The sequence below is a fragment of the Phyllobates terribilis genome, unplaced genomic scaffold, assembly GCF_046119375.1.
Source record: "Phyllobates terribilis strain yellow unplaced genomic scaffold, ASM4611937v1 Scaffold_7__3_contigs__length_470593459, whole genome shotgun sequence".
Lineage (NCBI taxonomy): Eukaryota > Metazoa > Chordata > Amphibia > Anura > Dendrobatidae > Phyllobates > Phyllobates terribilis.
In genome coordinates this window covers 146,177,739-146,203,514 of record NW_027362767.1, presented here as the reverse complement: position 1 = coordinate 146,203,514, position 25,776 = coordinate 146,177,739, and the positions used below count along the sequence as shown (strand labels likewise).

Genomic DNA, 25,776 nt, shown 5'->3' with positions numbered 1-25,776 from the left:
AGTGCCCCCATAATAACAGTGACATCCACAGTGCCCCCATAATAATAGTGATATCCACAGTGCCCCCATAATAACAGTGACATCCACAATGCCCCCATAATAATAGTGATATCCACAGTGCCCCCATAATAACAGTGATATCCACAGTGCCCCCATAATAACAGTGATATCCACAGTGCCCCCATAATAACAGTGACATCCACAGTGCCCTCATAATAACAGTGATATCCACAGTGCCCCCATAATAGTGATATCCACAGTGCCCCATAATAACACTGATCTCCACAGTGCCCCCATAATAACAGTGATATCCACAGTGCCCCATAATAACAGTGATCTCCACAGTGCCCCCATAATAACAGTGATATCCACAGTGTCCCCATAATAACAGTGACATCCACAGTGCCCCCATAATAACAGTGATATCCACAGTGCCCCCATAATAACAGCGACATCCACAGTGCCCCCATAATAACAGTGATATCCACAGTACCCCCATAATAGGGATATCCACAGTGCCCCATAATAACAGTGACATCCACAGTGCCCTCATAATAACAGTGATATCCACAGTGCCCCCATAATAACAGTGATATCCACAGTGCCCCCATAACAACAGTGATATCCACAGTGCCCCATAATAACAGTGATATCCACAGTGCCCCCATAATAACAGTGATATCCACAGTGCCCCCATAATAACAGTGATATCCACAGTGCCCCCATAATAACAGTGATATCCACAGTGCCCCCATAATAACAGCGATATCCAGTGCCCCCATAACAGCGATATCCACAGTGCCTCCATAATAACAGTGATATCCACAGTGCCCCCATAATAACAGTGACATCCACAGTGCCCCCATAATAACAGTGATATCCACAGTGCCCCATAATAACAGTGATATCCACAGTGCAGTGCCCCCATATTAACAGTGATAGCCACAGTGCCCCCATAATAACAGTGATATCCACAGTGTCCCATAATAACAGTGACATCCACAGTGCCCCCATAATAACAGTGATATCCACAGTGCCCCATAATAACAGTGATATCCACAGTGCTCCCATAATAACAGTGATATCCACAGTGCCCCCATAATAACAGTGATATCCACAGTGCCCCCATAATAACAGTGATATCCACAGTGCCCCATAATAACAGTGATATCCACAGTGCCCCCATAATAACAGTGATATCCACAGTGCCCCATAATAACAGTGATATCCACAGTGCCCCCATAATAACAGTGACATCCACAGTGCCCCCCATAATAACAGTGACATCCACAGTGCCCCCATAATAACAGTGATATCCACAGTGCCCCCATAATAACAGTGACATCCACAGTGCCCCCATAATAACAATGATATCCACAGTGCCCCCATAATAACAGTGACATCCACAGTGCCCCCATAATAACAGTGATATCCACAGTGTCCCATAATAACAGTGATATCCACAGTGCCCCCATAATAACAGTGACATCCACAGTGCCCCCATAATAATAGTGATATCCACAGTGCCCCCATAATAACAGTGACATCCACAATGCCCCCATAATAATAGTGATATCCACAGTGCCCCCATAATAACAGTGATATCCACAGTGCCCCCATAATAACAGTGATATCCACAGTGCCCCCATAATAACAGTGACATCCACAGTGCCCTCATAATAACAGTGATATCCACAGTGCCCCCATAATAGTGATATCCACAGTGCCCCATAATAACACTGATCTCCACAGTGCCCCCATAATAACAGTGATATCCACAGTGCCCCATAATAACAGTGATCTCCACAGTGCCCCCATAATAACAGTGATATCCACAGTGTCCCCATAATAACAGTGACATCCACAGTGCCCCCATAATAACAGTGATATCCACAGTGCCCCCATAATAACAGCGACATCCACAGTGCCCCCATAATAACAGTGATATCCACAGTACCCCCATAATAGGGATATCCACAGTGCCCCATAATAACAGTGACATCCACAGTGCCCTCATAATAACAGTGATATCCACAGTGCCCCCATAATAACAGTGATATCCACAGTGCCCCCATAACAACAGTGATATCCACAGTGCCCCATAATAACAGTGATATCCACAGTGCCCCCATAATAACAGTGATATCCACAGTGCCCCCATAATAACAGTGATATCACAGTGCCCCCATAATAACAGTGACATCCACAGTGCCCCCATAATAACAGTGATATCCACAGTGCCCCCATAATAACAGTGATATCCACAGTGCCCCATAATAACAGTGATATCCACAGTGCCCCCATAATAACAGTGATATCCACAGTGCCCCCATAATAACAGTGATATCCACAGTGCCCCCATAATAACAGCGATATCCACAGTGCCCCATAATAACAGTGATATCCACAGTGTCCCCATAATAACAGTGATATCCACAGTGTCCCCATAATAACAGTGACATCCACAGTGCCCCCATAATAACAGTGATATCCACAGTACCCCCATAATAGGGATATCCACAGTGCCCCATAATAACAGTGATATCCACAGTGCCCTCATAATAACAGTGATATCCACAGTGCCCCCATAATAGTGATATCCACAGTGCCCCCATAATAACAGTGATATCCACAGTGCCCCCATAATAACAGTGATATCCACAGTGCCCCATAATAACAGTGATATCCACAGTGCCCCCATAATAACAGTGATATCCACAGTGCCCCCATAATAACAGTGACATCCACAGTGCCCCCCATAATAACAGTGACATCCACAGTGCCCCCATAATAACAGTGATATTCACAGTGCCCCCATAATAACAGTGATATCCACAGTGCCCCCATAATAACAGTGATATCCACTGTGCCCCCATAATAACAGTGATATCCACAGTGCTCCCATAATAACAGTGATATCCACAGTGCTCCCATAATAACAGTGACATCCACAGTGCTCCCATAATAACAGTGATATCCACAGTGCCCCATAATAACAGTGATATCCACAGTGTCCCCATAATAACAGTGATATCCACAGTACCCCCATAATAACAGTGATATCCACAGTGCCCCATAATAACAGTGATATCCACAGTGCTCCCATAATAACAGTGATATCCACAGTGCCCCCATAATAACAGTGATATCCACTGTGCCCCCATAATAACAGTGATATCCACAGTGCTCCCATAATAACAGTGATATCCACAGTGCTCCCATAATAACAGTGACATCCACAGTGCCCCATAATAACAGTCACATCCACAGTGCCCCATAATAACAGTGATATCCACAGTGTCCCCATAATAACAGTGATATCCACAGTACCCCCATAATAACAGTGATATCCACAGTGCCCCATAATAACAGTGATATCCACAGTGCAGTGCCCCCATAATAACAGTGATATCCACAGTGCCCCCATAATAGTGATATCCACAGTGTCCCCATAATAACAGTGATATCCACAGTACCCCCATAATAACAGTGATATCCACAGTGCCCCATAATAACAGTGATATCCACAGTGCAGTGCCCCCATATTAACAGTGATAGCCACAGTGCCCCCATAATAACAGTGATATCCACAGTGTCCCATAATAACAGTGACATCCACAGTGCCCCCATAATAACAGTGATATCCACAGTGCCCCATAATAACAGTGATATCCACAGTGCAGTGCCCCCATATTAACAGTGATAGCCACAGTGCCCCCATAATAACAGTGATATCCACAGTGTCCCATAATAACAGTGACATCCACAGTGCCCCCATAATAACAGTGATATCCATAGTGCCCCATAATAACAGTGATATCCACAGTGCTCCCATAATAACAGTGATATCCACAGTGCTCCCATAATAACAGTGATATCCACAGTGCCCCCATAATAACAGTGATATCCACAGTGCCCCCATAATAACAGTGATATCCACAGTGCCCCATAATAACAGTGATATCCACAGTGCCCCCATAATAACAGTGATATCCACAGTGCCCCATAATAACAGTGATATCCACAGTGCCCCCATAATAACAGTGACATCCACAGTGCCCCCCATAATAACAGTGACATCCACAGTGCCCCCATAATAACAGTGATATCCACAGTGCCCCCATAATAACAGTGATATCCACAGTGCCCCCATAATAACAGTGATATCCACAGTGCCCCATAATAACAGTGATATCCACAGTGCCCCCATAATAACAGTGATATCCACAGTGCCCCCATAATAACAGTGACATCCACAGTGCCCCCCATAATAACAGTGACATCCACAGTGCCCCCATAATAACAGTGATATCCACAGTGCCCCCATAATAACAGTGATATCCACAGTGCCCCCATAATAACAGTGATATCCACTCTGCCCCCATAATAACAGTGATATCCACAGTGCTTGCATAATAGTGATATCCACAGTGTCCCCATAATAACAGTGATATCCACAGTGCCCCATAATAACAGCGATATCCACAGTGCCCCCATAATAACAGTGATATCCACAGTACCCCCATAATAACAGTGATATCCACAGTGCCCCATAATAACAGTGATATCCACAGTGCAGTGCCCCCATAATAACAGTGATATCCACAGTGCCCCCATTATAGTGATATCCACAGTGTCCCCATAATAACAGTGATATCACAGTGCCCCCATAATAACAGTGATATCCACAGTGCCCCATAATAATAGTGATATCCGCAGTGCCCCCATAATAACAGTGATATCCACAGTGCCCCCATAATAACAGTGATATCCACAGTGCCTCCATAATAACAGTGATATCACAGTGCCCCCATAATAACAGTGATATCCACAGTGCCCCATAATAATAGTGATATCCACAGTGCCCCCATAATAACAGTGATATCCACAGTGCCCCCATAATAACAGTGATATCCACAGTGCCTCCATAGTAACAGTGATATCCACAGTGCCCCATAATAACAGTGATCTCCACAGTGCCCCCATAATAACAGTGATATCCACAGTACCCCCATAATAACAGCGATATCCACAGTACCCCCATAATAACAGTGACATCCACAGTACCCCCATAATAACAGTTATATCCACAGTGCCACCATAATAACAGTGATATCCTCAGTGCCCCCATAATAACAGTGATCTCCACAGTACCCCCATAATAACAGTGATATCCACAGTGCCCCATAATAACAGTGATATCCACAGTGCCCCCATAATAACAGTGATATCCACAGTGCCCCATAATAACAGTCACATCCACAGTGCCCCCATAATAACAGTGATATCCACAGTGCCCCCATAATAACAGTGATATCCACAGTGCTCCCATAATAACAGTGATCTCCACAGTACCCCCATAATAACAGTGATATACACAGTGCCCCATAATAACAGTGATATCCACAGTGCCCCCATAATAACAGTGATATCCACAGTGCCCCCATAATAACAGTGATATCCACAGTGCCCCATAATAACAGTCACATCCACAGTGCCCCCATAATAACAGTGATATCCACAGTGCCCCCATAATAACAGTGATATCCACAGTGCCCCCATAATAACAGTGATATCCACAGTGCCCCATAATAGCAGTGATCTCCACAGTGCCCCCATAATAACAGTGATATCCACAGTACCCCCATAATAACAGCGATATCCACAGTACCCCCATAATAACACTGACATCCACAGTGCCCCATAATAACAGTGATATCCACAGTGCCCCCATAATAACAGTGATATCCACAGTACCCCCATAATAACAGTGATATCCACAGTGCCCCCATAATAACAGTGATATCCTCAGTGCCCCCATAATAACAGTGATCTCCACAGTACCCCCATAATAACAGTGATATCCACAGTGCCCCATAATAACAGTGATATCCACAGTGCCCCCATAATAACAGTGATATCCACAGTGCCCCATAATAACAGTCACATCCACAGTGCCCCCATAATAGCAGTGATATCCACAGTGCCCCCATAATAACAGTGATATCCACAGTGCTCCCATAATAACAGTGATCTCCACAGTACCCCCATAATAACAGTGATATCCACAGTGCCCCATAATAACAGTGATATCCACAGTGCCCCCATAATAACAGTGATATCGACAGTGCCCCCATAATAACAGTGATATCCACAGTGCCCCATAATAACAGTCACATCCACAGTGCCCCCATAATAACAGTGATATCCACAGTGCCCCCATAATAACAGTGATATCCACAGTGCTCCCATAATAACAGTGATCTCCACAGTACCCCCATAATAACAGTGATATCCACAGTGCCCCATAATAACAGTGATATCCACAGTGCCCTCATAATAACAGTGATATCCACAGTGCCCCCATAATAACAGTGATATCCACAGTGCCCCATAATAACAGTCACATCCACAGTGCCCCCATAATAACAGTGATATCCACAGTGCCCCCGTAATAACAGTGATCTCCACAGTGCTCCCATAATAACAGTGATCTCCACAGTACCCCCATAATAACAGTGATATCCACAGTGCCCCCATAATAACAGCGACATCCACAGTGCCCCCATAATAACAGTGATATCCACAGTGCTCCCATAATAACAGTGACATCCACAGTGCTTCCATAATAACAGTGACATCCACAGTGCCCCCATAATAACAGTGATAACCACAGTGCCCCCATAATAACAGTGATATCCACAGTGCCCCCATAATAACAGTGATAACCACAGTGCTCCCATAATAACAGTGACATCCACAGTGCCCCCATAATAACAGTGATATCCACAGTGCCCCCTTAATAACAGTGATAGCCACAGTGCCCCCATAATAACAGTGATATCCACAGTGCCCCAACTGAGCGGTCCCTTCCTGACACTGAATCGCCCTCCCCTGGTCCTGGTTTTCCTTCCTTCTCCTCATTGTGCAGAGCTGGAGGTGCAGGAGTCCGGCCATCACTGGCCCCTCTGAAGCTATGAGCCCACCATCCGGAATAGCAGCCCACCTGCGCTGCGTCCACAACGCTGTGTCCACATTAGCAGCACAGTGGATGATGGATAGAAATCCCAGGTCCAGTGAGCTTCTATTTGACGCCGTGTAAACTTACCGGCGTTGCGGTGTGGCGCCCCTGAGGGTTCGACCGCCACAGGGATGCTGCACTTCTCTAATGGAGTGTAGTGTTCCTCCTCTGAGGTAAGAACAGTGTGATGGTCAGGACCCTTCCTCCACATCCAACACCACACTTCTCCCACCAGAGGGGGCTAGAAGGCACTAGGTGCTGCCATCCTGGTTATCAGGAGACTGGAGAACCAAGAGATAGGGGAACCATTTAGTGGGTGAGGGTGGAGGACTCACATTTTAGTGACACTGTAATTTTCATATTTAATTCACAGCCATCTTGGTTCATGGTCTTTTGTTGGTTCTTTGACTGTTCTACTGTGATCTCCTACCCTGGACGCGGATCCTGTGTGGGCCTGCATCGGATGGAGACACAGCCCTCGTACCTCAGCCTTGGGTCGAGGGACAGGTTGAAGATAATGAATATCTCAACCCGGTCAAGGACCATGACCAAGAAGGCCCGGAGCTCAGGAGTGTAGCTCCACCGCAAATGGATCCCAGGGAGGATGCAGACGGAGAGGTATACGCCACCTGTCCTCCCAACCTGATCTATTCAGAGGGATTCCGGCTGCAAGAGGGGTACCGGCCCCCGACACCCGACCTTGCTACTCCACGTCCTGGTCGGGAAAGAGGGAGACCCGGCCTATCTACACACACACAGACAGGAAAGGACTCGGTCTGAAGTCTAGGAACACTCTGGTGCAGGGTTCTGATTTAACACTGGACTTACTCGGAGGTTGTCGGACCCCTTCGTCTCTGGTGACCGCAGAACCCCGCGAGGAGCAGGGAGTCGCCTTCCTACTGCCATCCCTTTCGTGAGTAAAGCCTTGGAAGTTCACCCCTATGGCCTCCGGACTCTTTATTCTGCACTACACCGCACTACGCAGCACCAGGTCTCCTCTACTACTACCCCCGTCATCCTGTCCCTCTGCCCTGAGGCCTTGCTCCGCCTGTGGGGAGTAGTAGTAATTTTGGCCGCCATAACACCATGCCTCAGTGGACTGCAGCGGCGCTGGTGGCCTTCACAAGGTGCCACAGGTGGCGTAGTCGTAATCAGCCACTCAACCCAGATAAGCCCGTACCATCCTTTTTAATGTGACGGCCCTGGGCACGGAGCGGGTCCGGGCCACGGCTGCACCCCATCTCTCCATCACAGGACCCAACTCCGAGTCCCCCATCTCCCAGGGTAAGGGGCTTACAGAAGGCTTTGGGGCGTCACAGCGGCTTTACGAGCCTCAGCACATCAGGAATCCGCAGACCTGATCTCCCAATAGACTGTACAGGGAACACGAGGAGGCAGCTGCCGGATCAGACGAGCCAATGTACACTGCTATAGCCTGGTGTGTGGGGTCTCCCCTCCCAGAGATCTGCCCTATACAGAGCAAAACTGCCCACTGGTGTGATACTGAGCCGTGTATCTAATCCTACCATGTGTGATACTGTCTGCTGAGCCGTGTATCTAATCCTATCCTGTGTGATACTGTCTGATGAGCCGTGTATCTAATCCTCTCCTGTGTGATACTGTCTGCTGAGCTGTGTATCTAATCCTATCTTGAGTGATACTGTCTGCTGACCAGTGTATCTAATCCTCTCCTGTGTGATACTGTCTGCTGAGCCATGTATCTAATCCTGTCCTGTGTGATACTGTCTGCTGAGCAGTGTATCTAATCCTATCCTGTGTGATACTGTCTGCTGAGCTGTGTATCTAATCCTATCCTGTGTGATACTGTCTGCTGAGCTGTGTATCTAATCCTCTCCTGTGTGATACTGTCTGCTGAGCCGTGTATCTAATCCTACCATGTGTGATACTGTCTGCTGAGCTGTATATCTAATCCTATCCTGTGTGATACTGTCTGCTGAGCAGTGTATCTAGTCCTATCCTTTGTGATACTGTCTGCTGAGCCGTGTATCTAATCCGATCTTGTGTGATACCGCCTGCTGAGCTGTGTATCTAATCCGACCATGTGTGATACTGTCTGCTGAGCTGTGTATCTAGTCCTATCCTGTGTGATACTGTCTGCTGAGCAGTGTATCTAATCCTATCCTGTGTGATACTGTCTGCTGAGCTGTGTATCTAATCCTACCATGTGTGATACTGTCTGCTGAGCTGTGTATCTAATCCTATCCTGTGTGATACTGTCTGCTGAGCAGTGTATCTAATCCGACCCTGTGTGATACTGCCTTCTGAGCCGTGTATCTCAGCACTATGCTGGCCAGCCTTGCTGTATACTGCGGGCACATGCAGTGGATACGGGAGTGTCGCGCTGCGTGCGGTGCAGCTTCCACCCTTCTCGCCATCCCCGCGGTGTTACGTGTGATACGTGTCTGCACCTCCACAGGACGTCCAGCAAGTTTGCAGAGGTCTCTGCTGCCCGGCGTTCGCCCATGTATCTCATAGACAGCATGTCTGCCTGCGCCTGGCACTGGTTATATAATAGGGGGATTGGGATCTTCCAGTACGTTCACGGTGGCAGTCGTCATGGCATTTAAAGGGGAAGTACCTCTATTTTAGAATTACATTTCTTATTGTAAAAATCCTGCAACAGATAAGTGGCTGCCAGCCGCAGACCCTCCAAGAGACTGTTCATGCAGCTAATGAGGTGAATCTAGGTTTTCCCGAACCAGGGGCAAAAACTCAATTTGGCACAGCATAGATGGTGTCAGTAGTCATCACATGACCGCTCATATGTGACTTGCACACTGACAGTCGCTTACCGATGAGCTGCTCTTCATAATTCTCTCAATGTTCAGTGAAATACTACAGCCTCTACTTCATTGAGAGAAACTAGTCGTCACGTGACTATAAGTATGAAAATCGTACATGAATGGTCATGTGACGACCTCGTCAATTGGTGAGCATAGCCAAATTCTGACAGTGAATGTATTACGCCCTTTTAGGATTGGCTATGCTACAGTGCTTAATGTTATAATCAATGCTCCTAATACAGATACAGATGTAGTAATCCATAACTTGTCATACAGCACAATATTTTATTAACAGCCAGGTATCACATTATCTGGCAAGGTATGGGTTGCTAGATGTGTACAGAATCAGAACCAAGAACAGCACATGAATACAGCACCAGAACCAACATCAATACATGAATACAGCACCAGAACCACCATCAGTACATGAGTTCAGCACCAGAACCACCATCAGTACATGAATACTGCATCACAACCACCATTGGTACATGACTACTGCACCAGAACCACCATCAGTACATAAGCACAGCACCAGAACCACCATCAGTACATGAGTACAGCACCAGAAACACCATTAGTACATGACTAGTGCACCAGAACCACCAGGACTATATAAGAACAGCACCAGAACCACCATCAGTACATGTATACAGCACCAGAACGAACATCAGTACATGAATACTACACCAAAACCACCATCAGTACATAGGTGTAGCACTAGAACCACCATCAGTACATGAATACAGTTCCAAGCTTAGTACAGTAATCAACTGTAATGTCAGGTCAGTCCCATATACAATTGTATCTCATGAACCTACAACTCGCAGTGTGTCCTTAATAATGGTAAGGAATTGCTGGGAGTTGTTACCAGCCATCCTCAGACTGTGGACCATACAAGAACCACAGCCCTGATGAGACGTAGTCAGTATGACAGATAAACTTTTATATCCAGGTACTTTATTGGTGACATCTTCTCATCTCTTGGAGTCATTCTCTTCTTTTTCGTCTCCATCTGGTGATTTTTCATATCCACTCTTTGTTTCTGTAGACTTCGCCCCTCTCCGGTCTTTGCAGCACATCCCCACACCGTACCTTAAAAATGTCAGTGTCATTATAATGCTCCTAAATAAAAAATATACTCCCTGTTCGATGTTCGTGAATAATTGGTACTCACTATTATCCCTGCATAAAATATCACCCCACACTATCCTTCTTATGGTACATTATTAGCTATAACCGCCACACTGTCCTTATGGTACATGGCCTCCACACTGTTTGTATCTTATGTGCCTCCCACCACGCTGCCCCCTTCCATACTATGCCCCCTACTCACATCCCCCTGCATACTTTCCCACATACCGTGCCCTATCACTGTTTCCCAACGCTGCCCCCTCTCTATATTGCTCCCACTCTGCCCAGTCTCTACACTGTGCCTCATCACACCACCATAATGTCTCCTCACACCTTTTCTCCCACACTTTTACCTCAACATTCCAGCTTTCCTCATTTATCTCTTCAGTATCTTCGGCTCTGTCGGAGCAATTTCCTCATCGTCATCCTCCTCTGCGGTGCAGGGGTGATATCAGCAGCGTGATCAGGTGATCGGATCATGCCCTGACCCAGGAAGCGCCGGTGGTAAGAACTCTTATTGTACTCGCGCCTGACAGATGCGGGTACAATTGAGTATAGGGAACTGGCTGTCAGTGTCACAACCGGCCAGGGGAACTGCCGGATCCGGCCTCCTGTAGGATGTGCACTGGGCAAATGGTACTTCCCTCAAAATCTACACGACCTATCACAGGAGTTCTCACAGGGTCCAACCAATAAACCACCACTTTAATCTGAGTTCTTGGAAAAAGGACCTCATCACCTTAAAGTCCCTCCTTCTCAATGTCTTTAGTGTTGGGGGAGACCTTGTATCGATTGTCTATAGTAGTGAGACAATAACAAGTATTATTTCTAGGTCAGGGTCTGCGGGGGTGGAGCTTGACACAGAACCCACCAATCCAAGAGTCCCAGCATCAGGCTCCACCCCTGCGGATACTGCTGTAGAAATAACACAGTGTGGAATTTTCCCCTGGAGTGTTCCTTTAAAAAAAAATGTTTCTAACATAAATCCCCCCCCCCCAGATCATTCCAATTTTACCAAATTAACCTGCCGCTCTGCTCGTTAGCCAATTAATTTTCATGGCTGACACAGAGACAGAGATGTTCAAGCTAATTAATACACCATCATGAAATAGCAGAGCACGTGTAATCTCATTATATCAGCATCTATTACAGTGCTGCAGGGTGACGGTGGCGCTCACCGGCCGTGCACATCATCCCGGATGTTGCTGCTCCACTTTTTTTCTACCATTTGTCTTCACACCCTTCAGATCCGCCCCTCCCCCTATGTCTCCCATGCAATCTACTGTAAAGATGCAGTTAATAACTGTTAATTAGTTTTCCCTGAGCTGTGAGCACGGAGGTAACACATTCAGTTCACGTCAGGCAGCGCCGGCTTTACATGGAGTTGATGATATTAAGGGGCTATTTTTTTTTTTTTTTAGAATAGATCCAAAATTAGTACATTGAGGATGTACAGAGAACAGACTTCTGGGTAATAATACTTACATTGCAGCTTATAGACGGGATATCTGCCATAACCAATCTCTTGCCATATGATCCGAATGATTCTTAAACTTATGAACACTACCCTCCACTCATGACCCTATGTGGATTTACACAGAGCTTTATTTAATGGGTGATCCACCCGTTACTTCATCAGTTTAGGACAGGACATTGTTGTTTTACAGCCAAATATTAGATATTTTTTATATAATTGGACACAACTCCTGTCATTTCACACTTATTTGGACTCATTATAGCAGGACAGGTTATGTTTGGGAACCTGTACCACCCTTCATTAGAGCAGGACAGTTTATTGTGGTCAAAAACGTGTTTCACCCTTGTTTAGACTCATTAGCACAGGAAAGGTTGTTGTAGGCAGGAACCTGTTTTCCATGTATTTGGTGAGAGACGTTATATGGCACTAAACTGTAACATGCTTTTAAAAATTCTAAACTTTCATATAAAACAGCTTTTAAGGATTTTATGGTGGTGCATAAGCGCAGATCAAGAGAAAGTTCACATATGGCAGAAAAATGGAAAAGCAGCACTCACCAAATCTTTTTTCTAAAAAGTCCTTTATTCCTTCAGACGGGACATCTTTGCGGTATGCAGGGGATATGTGCGGGGAATGGAGTGGATTGCTTTTCCATTTTTCTGCCACGTTGGAACCTGTTTTACCCTTTATTACAGCAGGAAAGATTGTTGAAGTTGACAACCTGTTTCACCCTTGTATAGACTCATTAGTGCAGCGGAGACTGTTGTGGTTGTGAACCAATTTCACCCTTTTTTGGTCCTTTAGCGCAGGGCACGTTGTTGTACACGGGATCCTGTTTCACCCTTCATTAGAGCTGGACAGTTTATTGTTGTCAAAAACTTGTTTCACCCTCATTAGCACAGGACAGGTTGTTGTAGACAGGAACCCATTTCACCTTTCATTAGAGCAGCACTGTTATAGTCACGAACATGGTTCAACCTTCATTAGAGCAGGACAGTTTGTTGTAGCCGAAAACTTGTTTCCCCCTTCTTTGGAAGCATTAGCGTAGGACAGGTTGTTGTACTCTGGAACCTGTTTCACCCTTGTTTAATCTCATTAGTACAGAGAAGAATGTTGTGGTTAGGAAACTGTTTCACTTGGGTAGAATTATTCCCGAAGGATAGGTTATTGTGGTTGGGAACTTCTTTGAGCTCATCCAAGCAGGACAGGTTGTTGTGGTTGGGAACGTCTGTCACTCTTCTTTCAGCTCATCAGTGCAGGACAGGTTGTTGTGGTTGGGAACGTCTGTCACCCTTCTTTCAGCTCATCAGTGCAGCACAGGTTGTAGTGGTTGGGAACTTCTCTCATCCTTCTTTCAGCTCATCAGTGCAGGACAGGTTGTTGTAGTTGGGAATTTCTGACACCCTTCTTTCAGCTCATCAGTGCAGAACAGGTTGTTGTGGTTGAGAACTTCTTTCACCCTTCTTTCAGCTCATCAGTGCAGGACAGGTTGTTGTGGTTGGGAATTTCTGTCACCCTTCTTTCAGCTCATCAGTGCAGGACAGGTTGTTTTGGTTGGGAATCTGTTACACCCTTGTTTGGACTCAGTGTGGGACAGCTTGTTGTCATCAACAATATGCTTCACACTTGTTTAGACATATTCCCGAAGGATAGGTATTGTGGTTAGGAACTTCTTTCGGCTCATCAGTACAGAACAGGTTGTTGTGGTTGGGAACGTCTGTCACTCTTCTTTCAGCTCATCAGTGCAGGACAGGTTGTTGTGGTTGGGAATTTCTGTCACTCTTCTTTCAGCTCATCAGTGCAGGACAGGTTGTTGTGGTTGAGAACTTCTTTCACCCTTCTTTCAGCTCATCAGTGCAGGACAGGTTGTTGTGGTTGGGAATTTCTGTCACCCTTCTTTCAGCTCATCAGTGCAGGACAGGTTGTTGTGGTTGAGAACTTCTTTCACCCTTCTTTCAGCTCATCAGTGCAGGACAGGTTGTTGTAGTTGGGAATTTCTGTCACCCTTCTTTCAGCTCATCAGTGCAGGACAGGTTGTTGTGGTTGAGAACTTCCTTCACCCTTCTTTCAGCTCATCAGTGCAGGACAAGTTGTTGTGGTTGGGAATCTGTTACACCATTGTTTGGACTCAGTGTGGGACAGCTTGTTGTCATCATGAGTATGCTTCACACTTGTTTAAAGTCATTAGAGTAAGAAAAGGATGTGGTGGTTGTTATGGGAATGACTCCAAAATTATGTGATGGGTCTTAAACATTTTGACATGTTGGTAGCCATCAACCTGTAGACAACCAGTTGCATTGTTTCTTAGACTCCTTACTGTAGGATCGGTTACTGTAGTCTGCAAGTGAAGAAGTGCAAAATAAAGGATAGTTTTGAAGAATTCGGACTCTCATGTTTCACCCTTCTTTGGACTCATTAGTGTAAGGCAGGCAGGTGTAATCTGAAAGCAATTAGTGCAATTTCAATGACACATTGAATGGGCAAATGTTTGGGATCAATTTCACAAATTAAACATGTGGACATCCCGTTTCTCCTCTTTTTTTGACTCTTCAGTTGAGGATAAGTTCTTGTCATCTGCATAACAAGGTTAAGGCTATTTCCACAATAGCCAAGTTTGGAGAAATCAAACTGCGTGAAACCTGTTTCTCCCTTGTATGGACTCATTAGTGTAGAATAGGTAATAGTGGGAGACAAGTGAAGAGCGATGAATGAGGGATGTGGGAACTTAGCGTTGTCACTACTTCCAGTGGCCTATGACAGAGCACAGACAATAGACAGTTCTCATCAGGGAGGCTGAAGCTGTGAAACCATAGGAATGTAGAGAATTCTTATCTCAGCATAAGGGGAGTGAAGTATGAAGACAAACTGGAACACTGAAGGGTGTTGTGTCATTAACACTTCATCACCTCCACTCTGCCAATGCCAGAGACTGTGCGCGACAAGCTGACACACTAAGGACACCATGACAGTGGCGGGAGCTCACACAACTGTCATCCAATCTGTTATTTCCATCACATCCTGAACACAAATAACACAAAGGACTGCGAGAATAGCTCCAATAATGAGCTCACACATCATGTACAGTATTACATAGACATTATAGCTATTTTCTTACATATGGAGGCAGTATTATAGTAGTTATATTCTTGTACATAGGGGCAGTATTATAGTAGTTATATTCTTGTACATAGGGGGCAGTATTATAGTAGTTATATTCTTGTACATAGGGGCAGTATTATAGTAGTTATATTCTTGTACATAGGGGGCAGTATTATAGTAGTTATATTCTTGTACATGGGGGCAGTATTATAGTAGTTATATTCTTGTATATAGGGAGCAGTATTATAGTAGTTATATTCTTGTATATAGGGGGCAGTATTATAGTAGTTATATTCTTGTACATAGGAGCAGTATTATAGTAGTTATATTCTTGTACATAGGAGCAGTATTATAGTAGTTATATTCTTGTACATAGGAGCAGTATTATAGTAGTTATATTCTTGTACATGGGGGCAGTATTATAGTAGTTATATTCTTGTATATAGGGAGCAGTATTATAGTAGTTATATTCTTGTATATAGGGGGCAGTATTATAGTAGTTATATTCTTGTACATAGGGGGCAGTATTATAGTAGTTATATTTTTATACATAGGGGCAGTATTATAGTAGTTATATTCTTGTACATAGGGGCAGTATTATAGTAGTTATATTCTTGTACATAGGGAGCAGTATTCTAGTAGTTATATTCTAGTACATAGGGGGCAGTATTATAGTAGTTATATTCTTGTACATAGGAGCAGTATTATAGTAGTTATACTCTTGTACATAGGGGGCAGTATTATAGTAGTTATATTCTTGTACATAGAAGCAGTATTATAGTAGTTATATTCTTGTATATAGGGAGCAGTATTATGGTAGTTATATTCTTGTATATAGGGGGCAGTATTATAGTAGTTATATTTTTATACATAGGGGCAGTATTATAGTAGTTATATTATTGTACATAGGGGGCAGTACTACAACCCCTGGCAAAAATTATGGAATCACCGGGCTCGGAGGATGTTCATTCAGTTGTTTAATGTTGTTGAAAAAAAGCAGATCACAGACATGGCACAAAACTAAAGTAATTTCAAATGGCAACTCTATGGCTTTGAGAAATGCTAAAAGAAATCAAGATTAAAAATGTGTTACTCAGTAAGGGTCATTTTTTTTTCAGACCAAGCAGAGGGAAAAAATTATGGAATCACTCAATTCTGAGGAAAAAATTATGGAATCACCCTGCAAATTTTCATTTCCAAAACTAACACCTGCATCAAATTAGATCTGCTCATTAGTCTGCATCTAAAAAGGAGTGATCACACCTTGGAGAGCTGTTGCACCAAGTGGACTGACATGAATCATGGCTCCAACACAAGAGATGTCAATTGAAACAAAGGATAGGATTATCAAACTCTTAAAAGAAGGTAAATCATCACTCAGTGTTGCAAAAGATGTTGGTTGTTCACAGTCAGCTGTGTCTAAAATCTGGACCAAATACAAACAACATGGGAAGGTTGTTAAAGGCAAACATACTGGTAGACCAAGGAAGACATCAAAGCGTCAAGACTGGTAACTTAAAGCAATATGTCTCCAAAACAGGAAATGCACAACAAACCAAATGAGGAACGAATGGGAGGAAACTGGAGTCAATGTCTGTGACCGAACTGTAAGAAACCGCCTAAAGGAAATGGGATTTACATACAGAAAAGCTAAACATAAGTCATCATTAACACCTAAACAGAAAAAAACAAGGTTACAAAGGGCTAAGGAAAAGCAATCGTGGACTGTGGATGACTGGATGAAAGTCATATTCAGTGATGAATCGCGAATCTGCATTGGGCGAGGTGATGATGCTGGAACTTTTGTTTGGTGCCGTTCCAATGAGATTTATAAAGATGACTGTATGAAGAGAACATGCAAATTTCCACAGTCATTGATGATATGGAGCTGCATGTCAGGTAAAGGCACTGGGGAGATGGCTGTCATTACATCTTCAATAAATGCCCAAGTTTACATTGATATTTTGGACAGTTTTCTTATCCCATCAATTGAAAGGATGTTTGGGGATGATGACATCATTTTTCAAGATGATAATGCATCCTGCCATAGAGCAAAAACTGTGAAAACATTCCTTGAAAGAAGACACATAAGGTCAATGTCATGACCTGCAAATAGTCCGGATCTCAATCCAATTGAAAATCTTTGGTGGAAGTTGAAGAAAATGGTCCATGACAAGGCTCCAACCTGCAAAGCTGATCTGGCAACAGCAATCAGAGAAAGTTGGAGCCAGATTGATGAAGAGTACTGTTTGTCACTCATTAAGTCCATGCCTCAGAGACTGCAAGCTGTTATTAAAGCCAGAGGTGGTGCAACAAAATACTAGTGATGTATTGGAGTGTTCTTTTGTGTGTTTGTTTTTCATGATTCCATAATTTTTTCCTCAGAATTGAGTGATTCCATAATTTTTTCCCTCTGCTTGGTCTGAAAAAAATTACCCTTACTGAGTACCACATTTTTAATCTTGATTTATTTAGGTGTTTCTTAAAGCCCTAAAGTTGCCATTTGAAATGACTTTATTTTTGTGCTATGTCTGTGATCTGCTTTTTTTCAACAACATTAAACAACTGAATGAACATCCTCCGAGCCCGGTGATTCCATAATTTTTGCCAGGAGTTGTATAGTAGTTATGTTCTTGTATATAGGAGCAGTATTATAGTAGTTATATTCTTGTACACAGCAGTGTTATAGTAGTTATATTCTTGTACATAGGGGCAGTATTATAGTAGTTATATTCTTGTACATAGGGGCAGTATTATAGTAGTTATATTCTTGTACATAGGGGGCAGTGTTATAGTAGTTATATTCTTGTACATAGGGGCAGTATTATAGTAGTTATATTCTTGTAGATAGGGGGCAGTATTATAGTAGTTCTATTCTTGTACATAGGGGCAGTATTATAGTAGTTATATTCTTGTACATAGGGGCAGTATTATAGTAGTTATATTCTTGTATATAGGAGCAGTATTATAGTAGTTATATTCTTGTACATAGAGGCAGTATTATAGTAGTTATATTCTTGTACATAGGGGGCCGTGTTATAGTAGTTATATTCTTGTATATAGAGGCAGTATTATAGTAGTTATATTCTTGTACATAGGGGGCCGTGTTATAGTAGTTATATTCTTGTACATAGGGTGCAGTATTATAGTAGTTATATTCTTGTACATAGGGGCAGTATTATAGTAGTTATATTCTTGTACATAGGGTGCAGTATTATAGTAGTTATATTCTTGTACATAGGGGCAGTATTATAGTAGTTATATTCTTGTACATAGGGGCAGTATTATAATAGCTATATTCTTGTACATAGGGGGCAGTGTTATAGTAGTTATATTCTTGTACATAAGGGGCAGTATTATAGTAGTTATATTCTTGTACATAGGGGGCAGTATTATAGTAGTTATATTCTTGTACATAGGGGCCGTGTTATAGTAGTTAAATTCTTGTACATAGGGGGCAGTGTTATAGTAGTTATATTCTTGTACATAGGGGGCAGTATTATAGTAGTTATATTCTTGTACATAGGAGCAGTATTATAGTAGTTATATTCTTGTACATAGGGAGCAGTATTATAGTAGTTATATTCTTGTACATAGGGAGCAGTATTATAGAAGTTATATTCCTGTATATAGGAGGAGTATTATAGTAGTTATATTCTTGTGCATAGGAGCAGTATTATAGTAGTTATATTCTTGTACATAGGGGCAGTATTATAGTAGTTATATTTTTGTACATAGGGGGCAGTACTATAGTAGTTATATTCTTGTACATAGGAGCAGTATTATAGTACTTATATTCTTGTACATAGGAGGCAGTATTATAGTAGTTATATTCTTGTACATAGGTGCAGTATTATAGTAGTTATATTCTTGTACATAGGGGCAGTATTATAATAGTTATATTCTTGTACATAGGGGCAGTATTATAGTAGTTATATTCTTGTACATAGGAGCAGTATTATAGTACTTATAGTCTTGTACATAGGAGGCAGTATTATAGTAGTTATATTCTTGTACATAGGAGCAGTATTATAGTAGTTATATTCTTGTACATAAGGGGCAGTGTTATAGTAGTTATATTCTTGTACATAAGGGGCAGTATTATAGTAGTTATATTCTTGTACATAGGGGGCAGTATTATAGTAGTTATATTCTTGTACATAGGGGGCCGTGTTATAGTAGTTATATTCTTGTACATAGGGGGCAGTGTTATAGTAGTTATATTTTTGTACATAGGGGGCAGTGTTATAGAGGTGATATTGTTGTCCATCAGGGGCAGGCATATTCTCTAATGCCTCCTTCTTGTGTCTAGGCGGCCATGGAGGAGTACGGCAATTTGCTGCAGGAGCTTACTGAAAACATTACCAACGAGGATCTAGACCAATTAAAATCAGCCTGCAAGGAGGATATCCCCAGCGAGAAAAGTGAGGAAATCACCTCCTGCCAAGACTGGTTCAACTACCTGGAAAAACACGATAAATTAGCAAAAGGTAAGGTCTGAATACAGCGGGTGCCGGAGATAATTTCTAAATGAATGGGGCCTAATCTACTTTTCACTTTTTAGAATAAACTGTGCCCTGGAGATAGGCAATGGAGTTATTTATGGTTCTAGGTAAAGTGAAAACCATCAGCAAGCTGGCGTTAAAACTTATCTTCTATATAATTGTCTTATCCCGTCTGTCTGTCTGTCTGTCCTGGAAATCCCGCGTCGCTCATTGTTCCGGCAGCGGCCAATCAGCGCCGCGGGATTTCTGAAAAAAAATGGCGTCCGTTAGCGGTTCATCTGCGGGACGGAGCTCAGCGGAGATGCAGCCGGGAGATGAGCGCCGCGAGGCGCTCATCTCCCGGCCGGTACCAGCAGAAGGACCTCGACCGCCGGACCCATCTGCGGGACGGAGATGCAGCCGGGAGATGAGCGGCGCGAGGCGCTCATCTCCCGGCCGGTAGCAACGGAAGGACCGCCGGCGTCGCTGACCTCCATGCGGAAGGGAGGACTAGGTCCTCACCAAGACGATTCGATGATTGGTCGCGGTCTTCGGACCCGACCAATCACTGATCTTACCGCAAAAGTTAAACACTACTGTGCTGATTGGTCGCGGACGCTGCCCTCGACCAATCATCGATTTGGGCGCCAAATTTAAATATCGGCCGCGACCAATCACCGATCTTGGCTCCACATTTAAACACCGCTGTGCTGATTGGTCGCCGACGCTGGGCGCGACCAATCACCGATTTTGTCGCCACATTTAAATAGCGTCCGTGACCAATCAGCACAGCGGTGTTTAAATGTGGAACCAAGATCGGTGATTGGTCGCGGCCAATATTTAAATTTGGCGCCCAAATTGGTGATTGGTCGCGGGCAGCGCCCGCGACCAATCAGCGATTTTTAACACAAATGTCCGGACCTTTGTAACACCATGCGGATACTATGGGGACATCAGCGGCTAGGGTGTCAAGGGAGGACCGGGGAGCGGCGCTGCGGGTCGGGATACTTCTGCTGCGAGCAGTCGCTCATCTCCCGGCTTCTCGCAGCGGAAGTAGCCGCACAGGCAGCGGCGCTCCCCGGTCCTCACTAATACGATTCCGCTCCCCGGTCCTCACCAATACGATTCGCTGATTGGTCGCGCTCTCCGCACGTGACCAATTAGTGATCTAGGCGCTAAAGTTAAACACCGCTCTGCTGATTGGTCGCAGCCGCTGCCGGCGACCAATCACCGATCTTGCCGCCACATTTAAACACTGCAGTGCTGATTGGTCGCGGACGCCAGACGCGACCAATCAGCGAGCTTGGTGCCAAATTTAAACAACGCTCTGCTGATTGGTTGCGGACGCCAGACGCGTCCAATCAGCGAGATTAGCGCCAAATTTAAACAACGCTCTGCTGATTGGTCGCGGACTCCAGCCGTGACCAATCAGCGAGATTGGCGTCAAATTTAAACAACGCTCTGCTGATTGGTCGCGGTGGCCAGCCGCGACCAATCAGCGATTTTGGCGCCAAATTTAAACACCGCTCTGCTGATTGGTCGCGGCCGGCGATTGCGACCAATCAGCATTATTGGCGCCAAATTTAAACCCCGCTCTGCTGATTGGTCGCGACCGCCGGCCGCCACCAATCAGCGATTTTGGCGCCAGATTGAAACCCCGCTCTGCTGATTGGTCGCGGTTGCCGGCCGCGACTAATCAGCATTATTGCCGCCAAATTTAAACACCGCTCTGCGTCGCGGCCGTGACCAATCACCATTATTGGCGCCAAATTTAAACACCGCTTTGCTGATTTGTCACGACCGCCGACCGCAACCAATCAGCATTATTGGCGCAAAATTTAAACCCCGCTCTGCTGATTGGTCGCGTTCGCTGGCCGCGACCAATCAGCATTATTGGCGCAAAATTTAAACCCCGCTCTGCTGATTAGTCGCGGTTGCCGGCCGTGACCAATCAGCGATATAGTCGCCAAATTTCAACACCGCTTTGCTGATTGGTCGCGGTTGCCGGCCGCGACCAATCAGCGATTTTGGCGCCAAATTTAAACAGCGCTCTGCTGATTGCGCCCGGTCTGCCGCATACATATTCTAGAATACCCGATGCGTTAGAATCGGGCCACCATCTAGTATCTTTAATAAATACAGCATCATTAAAACATGGGCTTTGGATCTCAGTCTACAGCTTCTTGCTGATGGTTTCCAGGTTGTTCTAGAACAAACAGACAAAAGTGGAGGGTCATGATATATCACAATATCTCCGACACCTTTGCGCACTTTTTCACAGATGGAGGCTACTTCCTCTGTCGGTGACATTAGTCGAGGAGAAGGAATAATTACAGGAGCGGTAGTGTCCTGTGGCGCAGGAGGAGGGAGGGGATCGTACCGAGGCCTTTACATCAGTTCCCAGCTCAGCGCCGGTCAGGTCCTCGCTGGAGTCTTCTGTTGCTATGCCAATGCCTGTCGGAGGGACCACGGCCAGCGATGCGGCTCCCCCGCCACTGTGGAAATTGTTTAACCCCTTGTCATCTCCTAAACCAACATTTATTTAATGCCTCAAGGTGAAAAAAAAACCTACATCATACATAGCGGCATACAATGAACCGCACCACCATATCGATGTGGCAGGACACCCATATCTCCAATTTTTGAGGGGCCGTATCCATGGCCCCTCAAATAAAAGCAAAAAAAATTTAAAAAAATTAAAATATACAGCAACCAATCACAGCGCAGCTATCTTTTTACCTGAGCCTGTTTAGAAATGAAAGCTGAGCGCTGATTGGTTGCTATGGAAAAGCCCTTCCTGAGGAGTGATGTACACGTCGGATGGGCTGTCAGGGTGTACGGGGTGGGCTGTGGCTGTGGGTGGGCAGTCAGGGTGTACGGGGTGGGCTGTGGGCCTGAGCCCACTCCCGATAAAGGTGTTATTTAACCCCTGATAACACTGGTGACGCGCCGTTTTGGGCACACACCATCGCCCGCCTCGTGGCGCCATCACGCTGTACTATTTGGTTTCCAGGGTTATGTCAATGGTAAAGTGACATCATTGTGGCACCTGGAAGAGGAGAAGCAATAAAACCAAAGCGGAAAACATAAATAAAAAAAAACGTCCGGGAGAGAAGGGGATAAAGCGAATGTGGCTAAAGTGTAATACCACACACAACCTGTGGAAAGGGGAGGCGGTGTTTTAAGAAGAAAGCAGCCATGTTTCCTAATACGGGTGTATAAAGAAAGAGAAGAACGGCGGCCATGACGGATGACTGATACGGAGACCTTTGTGGTGGTTCTGGTCGGGGACGTTGAAAGGCCACATGCCTCCCCTCTCTTATCTCCGGTCTTGTTTGCACAGGAGATTGTTATTTTCACACAATAATTAAAGTGACATTTCTCTCTACATCCAAGCGCCGGATCCGGGTGACCTTTCCTGAGCTTCGGCATCTGGTTGCCAACCTGGTTCCCTGGCAACGTGGCGCTCCGTCCTCGTAACGCCGAGCAAATTTGAGGTTTTTTGATCTGCGAGCGAAAGCGGTATCGTGAAGCCATCAAGGGACGGAGACAGCTTGTGCCAGGGCACAATTTAATGAACCAGTCCGATACTCTGCCACGAGACGCGAGGCTGAATGGAGACCTCGCCTTAATGGAAGGGTCAGAATCGGCCTGAAAGGGAAACTTTCTTTTCTTTTGTTTTACATTTTTTTAATTCCACATGGAAAAAAAATCTAGATGGAGTTTTATTATAACCACATTATGTTGTCCCTCTGTTACAATATTCGAGCTACACGGTCTCTGTCAGCACGGGGCGGACAGGGGCTGAATGTTGTAGGGACACGTTCCCTTATGTGGTAACGCCAACTTGTCAATTTATTCATAAATTTCCCGGACGAATAAAAAAGATACAGCACATCAGATCAACATCGAGGCTCCAGGACAGCCAGAACGTATGCTCAGCATGAGCATGCTCGACCTCCACTCCTTTCACTGTCAATGGGACAGTCGGAAATTTTTGTTGCTGTAGACACATCCCTTCATGTCTATATACCACCTCTCTGAATGAAAAGAAAAACTCCCAAAATAGGCAGGTTTGATGTGGTCCCAGAGCTTTGCTGTCTCTTCTGGCAGTCAGTGAGGTCCCCCCTTATTCCAGAAAGTATGAAAGGTCACTTTGAGGTGTGTAAAATGATCAACTCAGCTCTGCTATATCCATAACTCAGCTCTGCTTCTTCTCCATCCATAACTCAGCTCTGCACATCCATAACTCAGCTTTTCTGCTGCTAAATCCATAACTCAGCTTCTCTACATCCATAACTTAGCTCTGCTTCTGCTCGAGCCATAACTCAGCTCTGTTACATCCATAACTCAGCTCTGTTATATCCATAACTCAGCTTTGTTGCATCCATAACTCAGCTGTTAGATCCATAACTTAGCTCTGCTGCATCCATAACTCAGCTCTACTGCATCCATAACTCAGCTCTGTTAGATCCATAACTCAGCTCTGTTGCATCCATAAATCCACTCTGTTGCATCCATAACTCAGCTCTGTTGTATCCATAACTCAGCTTTGCAGCTTTCATAACTCAGTTCTGCTGCATCCATAACCCAGCTTCTCTACATCCATGACTCAGCTCTGCTTCTTCATCCATAACTCAGCTCTGCACATCCATAACTCAGCTCTGCTGCGCTCATAACTCAGCTCTGCTGTGTTCATACCTTAGCTCTGCTGCATCCAAAACGCAGCTCTGCTGCATCCAAAACGCAGCTCTGCTACATCCATAGAATACAGAACCCAGTCGTTCTCATCTTTCTGGAGACTCCAAAATTCCCACGCACGGAGCGGAGGCATGTACGGTATGCATTATTCACAACTAGTTCTCTGGACTGAGTTTGTCAAGACATTGGGATCCCGTGAAGGAGCTGTATCAATAATATATCACAAGATAGAGGATCTAACAGAGGGTTTTCCTGAGTGCAAGAAACATGAAAACCAACCTCTAAAGACATGTACAAGGATGTGACCGGCGGTGGCAGCGATGGACGGGGGTAGAAGTGCCAGGACAGGGTCATGTATTCACCAGTAAAGTCGGGGACTCGGCCTTTGTTATCCAGTAGAACAATCCGTGAAAGCCTGAACCATTCGAAATCTGAACAAGTGAGGCATTGTACCTTGTGTCACCCGGACATCAGGCTCTTGTCTGCCAACCCAATGTGACAATTAGGCCTCTCTGAAAGCACGGGGAGAAATTTCCTTTCCGTTAATATCAAGTTATCGTCGTGTATTATTTATCTCTAAAAAGCTTTTATTTAATTCCAGACTTTATATTTTTGTACGTTTTGTATATTTTTTTTATTAGATTTTATGTATTTTTTTCTCCTCTTTATAGGTTGTGTTTGTTTTGTTGCTCATCTCTACTGAAATGAAAAGAACTGAGCTGCAATACCGCACACAACCTCTAGACTGATTTGACACTGTTTTTGGGAAAAGCAGCCATGTTTTTCTATCCTTGGACAATCCCTTTAAGGCACCTTACTGATATATTAATAGGTGCCATAAACAGCTGTACTGTGAGCTAATAAGTCGAAAGCGATCATACAGCATCCTTATTTTCAGACACGTCTCTACGTCATTGGTCTCCAACCTGTGGCTCTCAAGCTGAAGTAAAACTTCAATTCCCAGCATGCTTTGATAACATGGAGTTCACTGATCGAAAGATGCCAATAGATGTCACACAGACACTCGTTTGGTCTCGACCAGCCCCCATACACATGAGT

At 44.6% G+C, this 25,776-nt stretch overlaps 1 protein-coding gene across 1 annotated transcript in view; it reads left to right on the top strand.

Annotated features, from left to right (window-relative positions):
- PEA15 (proliferation and apoptosis adaptor protein 15) overlaps positions 1–25,776 on the top strand; it is a 57,868-nt gene that overhangs the window by 24,411 nt on the left and 7,681 nt on the right. Inside the window, exon 2 of the mRNA XM_073639395.1 lies at positions 19,845–20,022. Coding sequence (XP_073495496.1) covers positions 19,851–20,022 — 172 coding nt within the window. The 5' untranslated portion in view covers positions 19,845–19,850. The remainder of the gene's footprint in view (positions 1–19,844; positions 20,023–25,776) is intronic.